At 45.1% G+C, this 13,274-nt stretch overlaps 1 protein-coding gene across 1 annotated transcript; it reads right to left on the reverse strand.

Annotated features, from left to right (window-relative positions):
- Positions 1-12,053: 12,053 nt before the first annotated feature.
- On the reverse strand, positions 12,054-12,898 carry NANOS2 (nanos C2HC-type zinc finger 2; the record flags this gene model as incomplete). The annotated part of the gene is made up of 1 exon (XM_082262542.1): positions 12,054-12,898. One exon carries the CDS (start codon positions 12,896-12,898, stop codon positions 12,248-12,250), a length of 651 nt encoding a protein of 216 aa, XP_082118668.1. The 3' UTR covers positions 12,054-12,247.
- Positions 12,899-13,274: the final 376 nt, after the last annotated feature.

Genomic DNA, 13,274 nt, shown 5'->3' on the forward strand with positions numbered 1-13,274 from the left:
CCCTTCCATTGGTCTTTCTGTACGTAAATCACCCAACTTCCTGCCTCTTTGTCCCCTGCTGCTCCCTGATTGGTGAAGGTTCCTATCAGTCATAGCTTCCACACCAGCTTTGGTAGGAAATACTAAGGATTGGTTGGCGAAGCAATGTTGGCTCGGTAACGTTAAGGCCCCGCCCTCTTCCAAATGACATGTGCACGCTGAATGTTAGCAGAGAGGTGCTGGTGCAGGGCGGTGTTTATTGTAACCTCCGGAGAGATGGAAGTCCCTATAGCCCTTTCCTTTCCTTCTTGGAGACAGAACAGTAAATGAGATGGAATTCTCTCTCAGTTGTGACAGGGAGTGTATTAGGGCATTCCCCCCTCACTTCCTATTCAGGTGACAACTGTATCATTTTGTATTTGCCTTGCTGATAATGGTTGTCAAGGCAACTAGTGACAACCTACCCAGAGGGGACAGCAATGAAAACCTGACCCTTCACCTCTCTATAAAAGTTTTTATATGTAGTTTTATATAAAATATATTCCTCACTTAAAGACCAGGCCTATTTCTGACGTTTGTTGCTTAGAAGTTAAAGCGAAGTTCCACCCACATTTTACAATGACCTCCATGCAGCACTCGTGTGCATCCTAAAAATTAATTGGCCATTATTTTTTTTCCCTATTTTATTTACCTTATTTATGGAGCAAAATCGTTTCACTTCCTCCTTATGTGGCCGCGGCGAACTGCGTTATTTCCGGCTTTGCATTGGCTCCTAGGAGAGGAGTGTCAGCAATCCTAGGAGTCAATGGACTATGGAAAAGCTGTGGGACTCGCTTATAACGCGCTGCGCATGCGCGAAATCCCGGATGAGGGGCACTGCGGCTTCAGATGCCCACACCGCAAATGGCCGCCCTGTACAGGAACTGCACAAAGTAAGTAATTCATGCTGCATGTACACAAAACGGAACAGTTTACAGGATATCTTTATTTAAAGAGGAAGTAAACCCTCCTCTGCATGTTGTACGTATAGGTAAGCCTATGATAAAGCTTACCTATATGTACTGTAAATATCTCCTAAACATGTACCATTTAGGAGATATTTACCTTACATGCAGCCAGTGACATCACTGGCGCTTGCACTCTGAAGGAACAGCTGCTGGTGCCGTTCCTTCAGAGCCCCGTGCAGTGACCGTCTGCTCCCACGCACGTGCGCGGGAGTGACGTCACCGCGGCTCCGGCCAATCAGATGGCCGGATGACGTGATCCTGGAAGACGGGCGACTGAACATGGCGGGGGCTGTTCCCCCCACCGACAGATCAGGCGGACTGACCCAGTGAGTATGCAAAGGAGGGAGAGTCTGGGGTGTAGGTGGGGGGGGGCTGGGCAAGGCGCGACAAATCCCAGGTCGCCAACCAGACATGCAGCTATGGTTGCCAGGAGGCTGATCTGGCAACAACATCTAAAAAAAAAAAGACAAGCCGCAGCAGAGTCAGTTTCTCTCTTCCTCTCCACATTGGCAACCTCCTGCATCCTCCCTCCCCTCCACCAGCAGACCCACCATGTGGAAAGGATCCCCTCTCCCTCAGCACCAGCCAATCTGTATGCACTGTGGTCCACCCCTTTTCCTCCCTGCCAGTCCCCATGTGTGACCCTGGAGACCAGCAGGAAGGTGAACAAAATCCAGCCCACATGGCATGCCACACACCACAACACACATACCAAAAACTTCAGCCCCAACAACTTCAAGTGCCTAATCCCCACATTCCGAGAGGCCCAAAGAGACATATCTCCCCTGAAACCACTCAGTGAGAAAGCTGTCCCACCCAGCAGCATGCCCGACCCCAGTCCCCTCCATGTGCAAATTCAAGATCTGTTGTCGAAAATAAAACCCCGCTAGTAAAAAAAAAAAAAAACTGGCTCCTAACTTTTTTAGCTGGCTTCTAGATTCAAAGTAAATTTGTCAAGCCCTGATGTAACGTTATCTTTTGTTGTTTCTATAGGTTTGTGATGACAAGTTCCCTGCTGTGCCAAATGAGACCGGATCGCTTAAGCTGTTCTGAAGAATGCCAACCTGTTCCCATCTTTCCGCTACAGTGCCTGCAGGTATGATTATGCTTCCAACAGAAAAGGATAGGTTTTCATTCACCAGCTGCTACTGTGTTCGCTGATAACGTTTTTATTTGTAATAACCTATGAATTATGTTCATAGGTTATTACAAACTATACGTATAGACAAAGGGGAGATTTAAGCCCCGTACACACGTACCGAATGTTGGCCGAACGATCGGCCGTCTTTTGTCCGGTGCTGTCCTGTCGGCTGAAAAGTGCTAAAGACTGCATACGAATTTTGTCGGCCAACAACAGCCGACTGCAGAAGTGATGTCATGTGATGGTTAACTTTCCGTGTCTTTTTTCTTTTCTGAGCATGCCCAGTCTTGCTAATCGGCTGTTTGTCGGCCGAATTCTGTACTGACTGGCAAACAATCGGCCGTTCTGGTGTCTGCCAACAAAAATTTTAATGCCTGCACACCCGATTCTGTTCGGCCGAAAAGTCGCTGTCGGTTGTCTGAAGCATCATACTAACAAGCCGACAATCGGCCGATCGTTCGGCGGCCGAATATTTACGGCCGACAATCGCTACGTGTGCACGGGGCTTTACTAAAACTGGAGAGTGCAAAATCTGGTGCAGCTATGCATGTTAGCCAATCAGCTTCTAACTTTAGCTTGTTCAATTTGACAAAAAAAGAAAACTGGAAGCGGATTGGTTTCTATGAAGAGCTGCAACAGATTTTGCACTCTCTGGGTTTAGTAAATCAACCCCACAGTCTTTAATACATTAATGCAAAAAAAAAAAAAAAATTTGTATCATTTTGATATCTGTTACATCTCTAATGAGAGTAGAATATAATTCATAGTGTGTGCTCTGTCATATTATGCTCTTGTTTTCCTCCCTTTCCTTCCATTTGATTTTACCTGCCATCCATCTTTGCCATCCATTTCATTTTTTTTTTCAGAGGGCTGACAACACTTCCAGGCTGAAATTAAAGCAGTGTTTTCATGAGCTGCAAGGAGATGTAGTCCTTAGGTGTGAGGGGTTCCTCTTTCTATGACATTAAGTCACTGCTGGGCCCTGCCCCATGCTTACTCTGAAATATTATGTATTAAGAGTAGGCAGCTCTTGCCATAATGTGCAATTGTGCTGAGCTCACTTGCAGATTATGATGACTTTCCGCTAGGTTTGCACCTCCTCCTGCACTGACAGCTCTGTGATCCATGTTTTCTCCTCTCACCTTCCAGGACGGCAAACTTATGAGAGATGTCATGCTCCTCCCTACCAGAAACACAATCAATTCACAGCTTGTTAAAAGGCCCCAACCTTCCCCTTGTCCCTCAGTTAGATTGTGTTTCCCCACAGCGAAACATTTATTATTTTCACTGACTTGAAAAAACAGAGTTTTGATGGTACCCCTGTGAGCCAGGTACAGGAATGCCGGTGAGGGCTGCACTCTACCTGCCTGCCTTCTAGGCTTCTCACAGGTGGCCCCCCAAAAGACACTCCCCGTCGGTCACCCGGGTGGTCCCTTTAGGCTTGTGTCTTGCTGGTTAGCAGAAGTCTTCTCCATTTTCCAGCTGCCTCCAGGAGATTCAAACAGCCCGCTGGAAAAGCACGCTCCAAGCCTCGCTTAAGAAACCGGAACGCCCGGCGAAGCGACGCTACCCGGAAGAGGGAAGCGAACCCGGAGGAGACGCCAGACCCGCATGGAAGCGGAGGAGCAGAGTCCCAGGCCCCGAAAACCAGGAAACCTGCCAAGGCAATGAAGCCTGCCGCAACCCACCTCACGGACAAAGAGGAGGGAAGACCGAGACAGGCAATGTCGGCAAAACCCAGGTCGGAACCGGGTAAGTGCGGTTCCTTAATGCCTTTTCTATTGGTGATACAGGGTTTCTCACATCCCTGAGTATCTCTATACCCCCAGTAGGACTTACATCCCGTCTTGACTGGGGGTATTTATGAAGAGTGATCTATGTTGTCTTTTCTCTTCTTTTACAGAGTCTCCAAGTGGAACCCAGCAGGCCCCTAATGTAGCACCCCCTTTACCTACCTCTAAGAAATGTGGTATTTGCGGTGATTGGCTACCTAGCTCGCACACTAAGCCTTTTTGTTACAAATGTATTAACAAACTGGCTGGTAAAGAGGCCTTGGGGTTATTGAAAGATATCCTAAAATCTATGCAGGAGGAAATGTTAGCCACTATACAGTCTTTCTGTAGCTCAGTTTCTCTTCCCCAGGGTACAGAACCAGGTGAGCTCCCTATTATAGAGGGCCTGTCTTCTCAGGAAAGCTCAATATCCAAGTACCTTTGTCTTTGTACCAGTATCCCAGGACCTTCCCCCTGCTCAAATAAGGGAGGGAGAAGGTGTAAGGGACATGGAAGACTAGGAAAGTTCTCAGGATAGCACTGGGGATGAGAGTGAAGTAGACCCTAATAGTGAGGTAGAGGTAGCTAAAAGGAATAGGAACCTTTTTGGCTTGGAGGACTTATAAGGACTCCTCCAAGCGGTTTATACTTCCGAGGAAATTCCTGAACCCCCTAAGGAAATTTCCACTCAAGACAAAATGTATAAGGGGTTAGGAAAAAAACCCATCTAAAGTGATACCAGTTCATCAGTCTCTAAAGGGTTTAATCTTCAGAGAATGGCGATCACCGGAGAAGGGTCTAGGTAAACAGAAATCCTGGAAAAGGAGATTCCCCTTTAAGGAGGATGAAGTGGAAAGGTTTTTCAAAAACCCTAAACTAGATGCCCCCCTATCTCAAGTGACCAAGAGGTCTGACCTCTCCTTTGAGGATACGGGGAATATTAAAGATGTTATTGACCGCAAAATAGAGTCCCTGCTGAAGAAGGCCTGGGAGGCCAACTCAGCCAGTTTGAGACCAACCCTTGCAGCCACTTGGCTCCATCAAAGGAACAATTTGATTTTCCTCTCTTCAACCTTTGGCACCAGAAATAATAAGTGAAGCCAGGATCAAGGTGGGGAGCATGCTGCGGCATTTTGTTTCCCAATGGGAAAGAATTTCAGTCTGCCCATATTTACCGACTCATTCAGGAAGGCTATCACCTACAATTCTCTTCAAAACCACCAGTTTCAATAACCCTGACTCATCCTCCTATGGAGGTTCAAAAAAGGAGAGCACTGTTACAGGGGATTCAAGCACTAGCAGAACAACTAGTAATAGTTCCCGTGCCAGAAAACCAGCACTTCCAGGGCTTCTACTCCCACGTGTTTGTGGTACCCAAGCCCTCGAAAGTTCCGTCTCATTATAAATTTAAAGAGCCTGGACAAGTTTATAATATACAAGAAGTTTTCAATGGAAAACATTTTTTCGGTATGCAGAAACCTTCAAAAAGATGTGTTTATGACTACCTTGGACCTCAGAGATGCTTACTTACATGTTCCAATTCATCCGGAACATCAGGCCTTTTCTGAGATTTGCGGTTGTCACCGAAAAAGGGACAGAGCATTGGCAGTTCAGGGCACTTCCGTTTGGCCTGGCAGTCAGTCCAAAAAATTTTTCCCAAATTTTTTTACCAGCCAGTGGCATATATTCATCTCCAGGGAATAGCTTTAATTCCTTATCTGGACGATTTACTGATCTTCGGTCCATCCGCAGATCAGGTGAGTTCAGATACCCAGAGGGTAATGACAATCACGCAGACACTAGCCTGGCTAATCAGCCAGGAAAAGTCCTCCCTGGAACCAACCCAGGTTCAGACCTACTTAGGGCACCGGATTGAGTCAAGGATTCCGAGCCTTTTTCTCCCGGAGGAAAAGGTGGAAAAAATATCGGCTGTGAAAACTCTAAAGGATGCCCCCTCGTGCTCCAAAAAGGATATTCTGAGAGTTTTGGGGCTCATGACAGCCTGCATCCCAGCAGTAGTCTATGCGCAGTTTCATTCCAGAGATCTCCAGTTCTTCAACCTTTTCTCTTGGGACAAGAAGGTAGAGTCCCAGGAAGAGATAGTGGTCCTCACCTCCCAGGTAAAGACGTCCCTAGACTGGTGGTTGAATCCAGGCAATCTGGGAAAAGGCAGACCTTGGGGTTAGTGGTATCCCGTAAGGTCACCACGGACGCAAGCACTTGGGGGTGGGGGGCACATCTAGAAGGAGCTCAAGCTCAGGGCATCTGGGACAAGGAGGTGGCCTAAGCCTCCTCAAACTTCAGAAAATTGAAAGCGGTGAACGAAGCCCTGAAGGCTTTCGAAAGTTCCCCGTGGGAAAAAGAGGTGCAGATCTTCTCTGACAATGCTACAACAGTAGCCTACCTAAATCACCAAGGAGGCACCAGGTCAAGACCTCTCTTGGAACTGACCCAGGAAATCCTGGGTTGGGCCAAAGGGAGAATAGTCTCCCTGATGGCCATCCATATAAAAGGTGAAAACAACGGAGAAGCAAACTTTCTCAGTCGTCATCCCATAAAGCAAGAGGAGTGGTAATTAAGTCCCAGGGTATTTCAGATGCTGGTCAAAAAGTTTGGATGTCCAGAAGTGGATCTGTTTGCCACTCGGCAAAACAGGAAAGTAGAAATGTTCTTTTCCCTGACTCAGGAAAAGGGAACATCGGGCCTGGATGCCCTGGCCCAAACATGGAAGTTCAGGTTGGCCTTCCCCCTCTAGTCCTGATTCCTCGAGTTCTACAGAAACTCAGTCATTTCCCGGGACTCAGCCTCCTCCTGATTGTCCCGTGGTGGCCAAGGAGGGCAAGGTTTTCAACCCTGAAGACCTTCTCAATAGCTACCCCTTGGAAGCTCCCGAGTTTCCCAGATCTGCTATCGCAGGGACCAGTTTTGCACCCAAAAACCAGACTTCTTCCAACTGATGGCCTGGTTAGTGAGCGCCAGGTCCTAAGATTGAAAGGTTGCTTAGACAGAGTGATAGATACACTCTTAATGAGCAGAAAAGCAGTAACAAAAAAGATATATCTGAAAGTTTGGAAAACCTTTTGTACTTGGTGTAGGCAGAAGCAAACTGCCTCCACCTCTGTCCCTACAATCTTGAAATTTTTACAAGATGGGGTAGAAAAGAGTGTGGCAGTTAACACGCTTCGGGTACAGATAGAAGCTCTCTGTTTTTCTAGACGCGAGACATGCAAAGGAGCCTCTAGTTAAGAGATTTTTGTTAGCCAGGTATAGAGCTACCCCTGTCACTAGAAACCGGTTCCCACCTTGGGATTTGACTAGGGTTCTAGAAAGTTTTTATCTAGTAGCCCTTTTGAACCTATAGAGGAGGTTCCATTTAAGTTATTAACCTTAAAACTAACCTTCCTGTTGGCCGTCCCGATGGCCAGAAGGGTAGGGGATCTACAAGGGCTCTCTATAAAATAGCCATTTATGTTAATCCTCCCGGATAGGCTTATTCTCAGGCCAGATCTATTATATCAGCCCAAGGTAGCATCTTCCTCTTAACAGGAAGCAGGAAATAATTTTGCCATCCTTCTGTAATAGCCCTAAGAATGAAAAAGAGAAAAAATTTCCCCCCTTAAATGTGAGGAGGTGCTTCCTCACGTATTTACGAAGGACCAAGGAGTTTAGAAGATCTAGTCCTCTTCTAATTCTCCACTCTGGACCAAGAAAGGGACTGCAGGCCTCAAAACCTTCAGTCTCTAGGTGGAGTAGACAAGCCATTACCATGTCTTATGAGGTTTCAGGTGTTCCTGCGCCAGCAAAGCTGAAAGCGCACTCAACAAGGGCCCTGGGGACATCCTGGGCCGAAAAAGCTGGAGCGTCTTGGGAACAGATCCGCAATGCAGCCACCTGGTCCAGCCATGACACGTTTTTGAAGCACTACCGAGTGGAGGTGCTGTCTCAACAAGATCTAGCCTTTGGCCGAAAGGTCCTACAGGCAGTGGTCCCACCCTAAGGTAGGCCTGTGGTTGATTTATTATCCTCTCATAAGTTTGCCGTCCTGGAAGGTGAGAGGAGAAAACCTACCGTTAGTGGACTGGTAACGGTTTTTCTAAGAACCTTCCAGGACGGCAGGCCTACTTCCCGTCCTGTTAAAAGGGTGTGTGAAAAAAATGTATAATGTAGGTGGTAAATACCTAAGTGATTATACATACCTTGTTTATTGGATGTGGAAACTACTCTTGTACAACTGAGGGAGAAGGGGAAGGGTGGGGCCTTTTAACAAGCTGTGAATTGATTGCGTTTCCGGTAGGGAGGAGCATGACATCTCTAATAAGTTTTCCGTCCTGGAAGGTTCGTAGAAAAACCGATACCGGTCAACTAACGGTAAGTTTTTGCTTTGTCCCTCCACCCTCTGCTGTCTTTTTATCCTCTTATCAGTTAAGTGCCTTTTCTCTTTGGCCATTGTGCAGCCCCTGATGATATAACACCTGTTCATGTGCACTGGAGGAACATCTACCTGGTCCCTGGCTTCATTCTTAGCATACAATACACAGCATAGGCCTTACAGAGGTGTACAGAAAATGCTAGGAGTGAGTGGAAAGAGGTTTTTGGTAGAAAAGACTGGCAAAGTATCTTCTGCCAAAAATGCACTACCCCCTAACATTTTTTCTTCTTTGTTTCAGAGTTTACTTGTGCTACAGGGTTTTTTAGATTGGCCACTAGAATGAGCAGACATTTGCAATGACTTTGCAGTCACACTGCCAACCACCCTAGCAACTAAGGAAATAAGGTATTACACAGTAGAGGCATTGTTTTCAATAAGTCAGCCGACTCCTAGACTTAAGCAAGCCGCAGACTAAGCCCTGGTTCACACTATGAATCGCCAGCCAATTGGTTGCAGCCACTTGTCAGTGTATTCTGACAGTGGAGAGTGCCGCAGTCAGAATGTCATAATGTCCCAGGGAAGGGCGGGGATGGGGGATTGGGGGATTCCTCTGTCCACCTCCTTTGTGTGGGTGGAGGAATCTGTTTATTTTTTTTCACTAGACTTAGGATGTACTGAACCAGTGGCATAACTAGAACCTTCAGGGTCCCGGTGCAAGAAACCATGAAGGGCTACCCTGACCTCCGGCCTGGGACCCTACCCTCCGAGCCCAGTGGCGGAACATCAGGGCCCGGGTGTAAATGCAACCTTTGTGACCCATTGGTGTTAGATTTTCTATTCTTTACCACTTTTTTATTTTACATTTACAATATTATTATTTTTTTTTTTTTTACAATGTTTTTGTGGAGCCCTGTTGGGGGGCTTTGGTGAAATATCAGGGGTCTAAACAGATCTCTAATGTTCTACTTTTGAGACAGAGAAAGGAGATTGAGGACACAGCCCTCAATCTCCTTCTCTGCAGCTTCAACTGCACTAAATGAATGGATAGGAATAGCTCTGTACAGAGCTTCCCCTCCATTCACAAACTGAAACATAGTAAACACAATTTACTATGTTTCAGTTATGAATAGACATGGCAGTGGGCTTTAAGATGATCTCTTTGACACCTATAAAGAAAAATCAGAAAAACCTTTAAAATTTCCCTTAGGAAGCAACAGTAATATGGAAATAATTGTGGTAGCCTGATATAAAAGCAGCGTTGCCACTGTGTTTGTTGTTTGGAATGATAGGGGGGTTTCTTTGGTTATGGCGCTTTTCCACTGCATGGAACCGAACGGTTCGGCTCGCTTTTGCGCTTTTCCACTGCATGGTACGGTGTTGGAACGGTTCAGTACGGTACGGTACGTCGGCGCTTTTCCACTACATGGAACCGAACGGTACGGCTCGCTTAAACAGTACCACCTCAGTTGTGGTTCCAAGAGGGCCGTACCGGTACCATATCCCACAATCCTTTGCATGCAGCCTTTACTGTTTGTCACTACTAGCCACTGATTGGTCAGAGAATCGTTGTTATCCCACCCACTTTACTTTAGTGGAAAAGCAAACCGTACCAAACCGTACAGAACCGTTCCAACACCGTACCATGCGGTACCATACAGTGGAAAACCAAACAGAGCCAAGCAGGGCCGAGTGGAACCGAGCCGGTACTTGCAGTGGAAAAGTGCCGTTAGAGAGGTCACATCATATAGACTGCAGTTATACTCCTAATATGCATTAAAATGTGACCATTCTTAGCACTGACGCTTTAAAACCTCGAGCAATCAATGAATTTATTGTGCTGCTAATTGAAATTATCACACTTATGTAACTTTAAGCAGCTTGAGGAGATACCTTTTTAAAGTGAATCTAAAGACAAAACTCTTTTCCCAGATGAAATGGGGAACTGTAAAAGCCAAAAATAAAAACACATGTAAGGCTGCAGTATTCACTCTATTTCTGGTGCTGGGCAATGCAGTATTTTTTTGTACCGGTTTTGGAACATCGGGCCGTGGAACGCGGAAACTTCCCGGCGGACCTACACTGATCGAAAACAGCCTACACCGTGAGTCTCTACACTCGCTTTTTTCTCTACAATTGTATATACTGCATCATGGGGCCCCCTCTCTTTTTTCTCTATGAAACTAGCCAGCCTGTGCCTGCTTGGTTGATGGGAGGAACCCCTGGAACTTTATACAATCTGTTCCACTGCATCTACAATAACAGGTTGTATATTAGTTGCGACACCTAGTGGCCACACAGGTGGATGCAATTTTTTCTTACTCACTGATTGGGAATTTCTTATCACTTTTCATTATTAGCACCACCAGAATTCCCATACTTTAAACACAACTTTATTTTCAATAATCACTGATGTTTTATTAGATTCTGCACTGTATAAAAAAAATTTGGAATAAATCATCACCCGTTTCTTCAATCTCTTGTTTATTTATTTGCTCATAAGCACTTTGCACATGGTCACTGTACACAGTTGGATTTAGTTTTTTTCCAAGCGGAATAATACTGTTGTGCACTTATTTCATTTGCTATTTGTTTGAGTTTGAATTTTATCACTTTGAGTTATCAAATCAATTATTTGACACTTGGTCACTCACAGGTAGCGCCGTATCAACCTCATTGCACTTTAATTTTAATTCTTAACCCCTAGGGGTTTGGTTGTTGGCTGCTCACACCTTATTATTCACACACGATAATCCCACAATTCCATAGCGCTGGTCACTTCTGTCTTTATAATGCAGTATTTATTTCTGCCACTAGATGTCTTCCAGGGTGAATGCAGCAATTTATTTAAACCTATTTCTTGGAGGTGTCAAGGATCCACCTGTGGGGATACATCATTCAGTTACCCTGCATTCACAGCAGAATGCTGCCATGATATCATATGGTGCTTCTTTCTATAGGATAAAGAATTCTTCAAGGCCTACAGCTGGACCTAAGACTGCTCCAGAAATGGTATGCATATTTTTTTTTCTATTTTAGGTATAAGGTACAGGTAGTGCTCCAAGTGAGGAAGAGGGGGAACAGGAGTTTGACTTTAACCCATCGGGTTTTTTAGTTTTTTGCCGCCTGTGTCCCATTAGGGAGATTTCCTTTCCTTCCTATCCAAGAGGCATAATAATAAGTGAAAGGAAAATCCCTCCAAAGTGAAGGGAAATCCTCTTTTAGGTAGCTGTCTCCAAACCAGGTGTACCCATCGGATTCCTGCTACAACTGTACAGTTTTGTATTTGCCATCACTTTCTGTTTAGGTAACAGTGGTCACCAAGCGAAAGAGAGATTGTGAATCTCCCCAGCAGGGATACAGACAGCAATACAAACATGACAAAGTGTTTGCTTTAGATACACTTAGTTCTTCCACATAACATGTATACCGCCAGTAAATTATTTGGACAGAACTGACCAGTTTAATTACGTCAACCTATTAAGTCTACTTAGTTGTTAGAATAGTATTTAAATACTATAACAACGTTTTAAATGTCTCGTTACACCCAGTTTAAATCATGTGTTAATCATGTGAAATAGACTGCTAAGAATAAGAACAGAATGATTACACAATAATGAGCAATGATAGTCAAGAAAAAAATGTTATTTATTGAAAAGTTTCAACAAAACACTTTTTTGCAGAAGCATTAAAAACATTTACAAATGGTCCTCAGGGCCGAAGTGAAGAACACTCAAAAGTAATTTTAAACGAAACATAAATACTCTTCGAGGACAGCCAAATACAGCTCTTCACTATAAAATCTTTAAATAAAACATAAAAACATAAAAAAAAAGTCTCAGTTCTCTGCTGGAGCTCTGCAGATTTCTCACGTTCTAGGCCAAACCTTTAGCCTCCAAGTAAGGACACGCTGGATCTTTGGCTTTGCACAGAAGAGTATCAGAACAACGTTAAGTGTCCTTCACCGGCAGCATTTTTGTCTTTAGCGTTTCACCTTTCGCCCGGCAGAGTTGCGTCCATTCTTTTTGTACAGACAGTGTTTGTCCTTGTTGAGTGGGCAATACTTCTTGGTGTGTGATGTGTCTCCTGTTGCCCCACAAAGTGAGCAGGAGTACATTCTTAGGACAGGACAAACAACTCTCCCCTGCTCATCCTTTAACTTGTGGCCCATATAGATATGGCGTGACTCACCATTATGTTTGCAAAAGCAGCACATGCCACCATTTAAAGGCTCTCCGTGTGGAGGCGATGAGTTCTGTTTTACCCAAGTCTTAGTTTGATGAGCATTAGGTTGACCATGGTAGTAGGTTGGTAGCAAATTAGGTTGAGTTTGCGAAGCTTGAAACGCAGTAGCTTGATCCCCATCAGAATGGAGCAGTGAATTGGCTTGACAATAGAAACTGGTAGGTTGCGAGATATGTTTCATGTCATAGCAAGAAAAATCCAGGGTCTGGCTCGGAGAGTAGGCACGGAAGGAGTGTGGCTGAAGATGATCATTTTGTTCATTAATGGCATCACCCTCTGGTCTTTTAGCAGGACTCAGCAGGAAATCCCGTAGAAGAGGTGGTTCAGAAATCTCAGTCTTTGCCATGGCCTGGATGACCGAAGCCAACTGCAGGTAGTCTCTCCACATTTGGAATTCCATTGTGATGTAGCTGTACCACTATTTCTTACCTGATTTATATTTATCTTAATTTTTCAGGGCGGAGCTTTTTGATAACTTTTATCCCTCCTATACTTTGTTTAGGAAACAAAAACATCTGATTCACAGGAAGCTGCAAATGTGTTGCATACAAACCGGGGTCTACAAACAATGCTATATACCATAGCTTGTGTGAAGTCCAGTTGAGACACAATAAAAATATGATTGTAAAAGTATACTGCAAATGGGGCATACACAGTGGTGGAACTACCAGGGTTGCACAAGTCGCAGTTGCAACCGGGACCAAGACAACAGTAAGGGGGTCTGCTTCAGAACATGTGAAAGGGTCCTGCTGCGGGAACTGAGG

The sequence above is a fragment of the Pelophylax lessonae genome (genome assembly GCF_965119305.1).
Source record: "Pelophylax lessonae genome assembly, chromosome: 7".
Classification (NCBI taxonomy): Eukaryota; Metazoa; Chordata; class Amphibia; order Anura; family Ranidae; genus Pelophylax; species Pelophylax lessonae.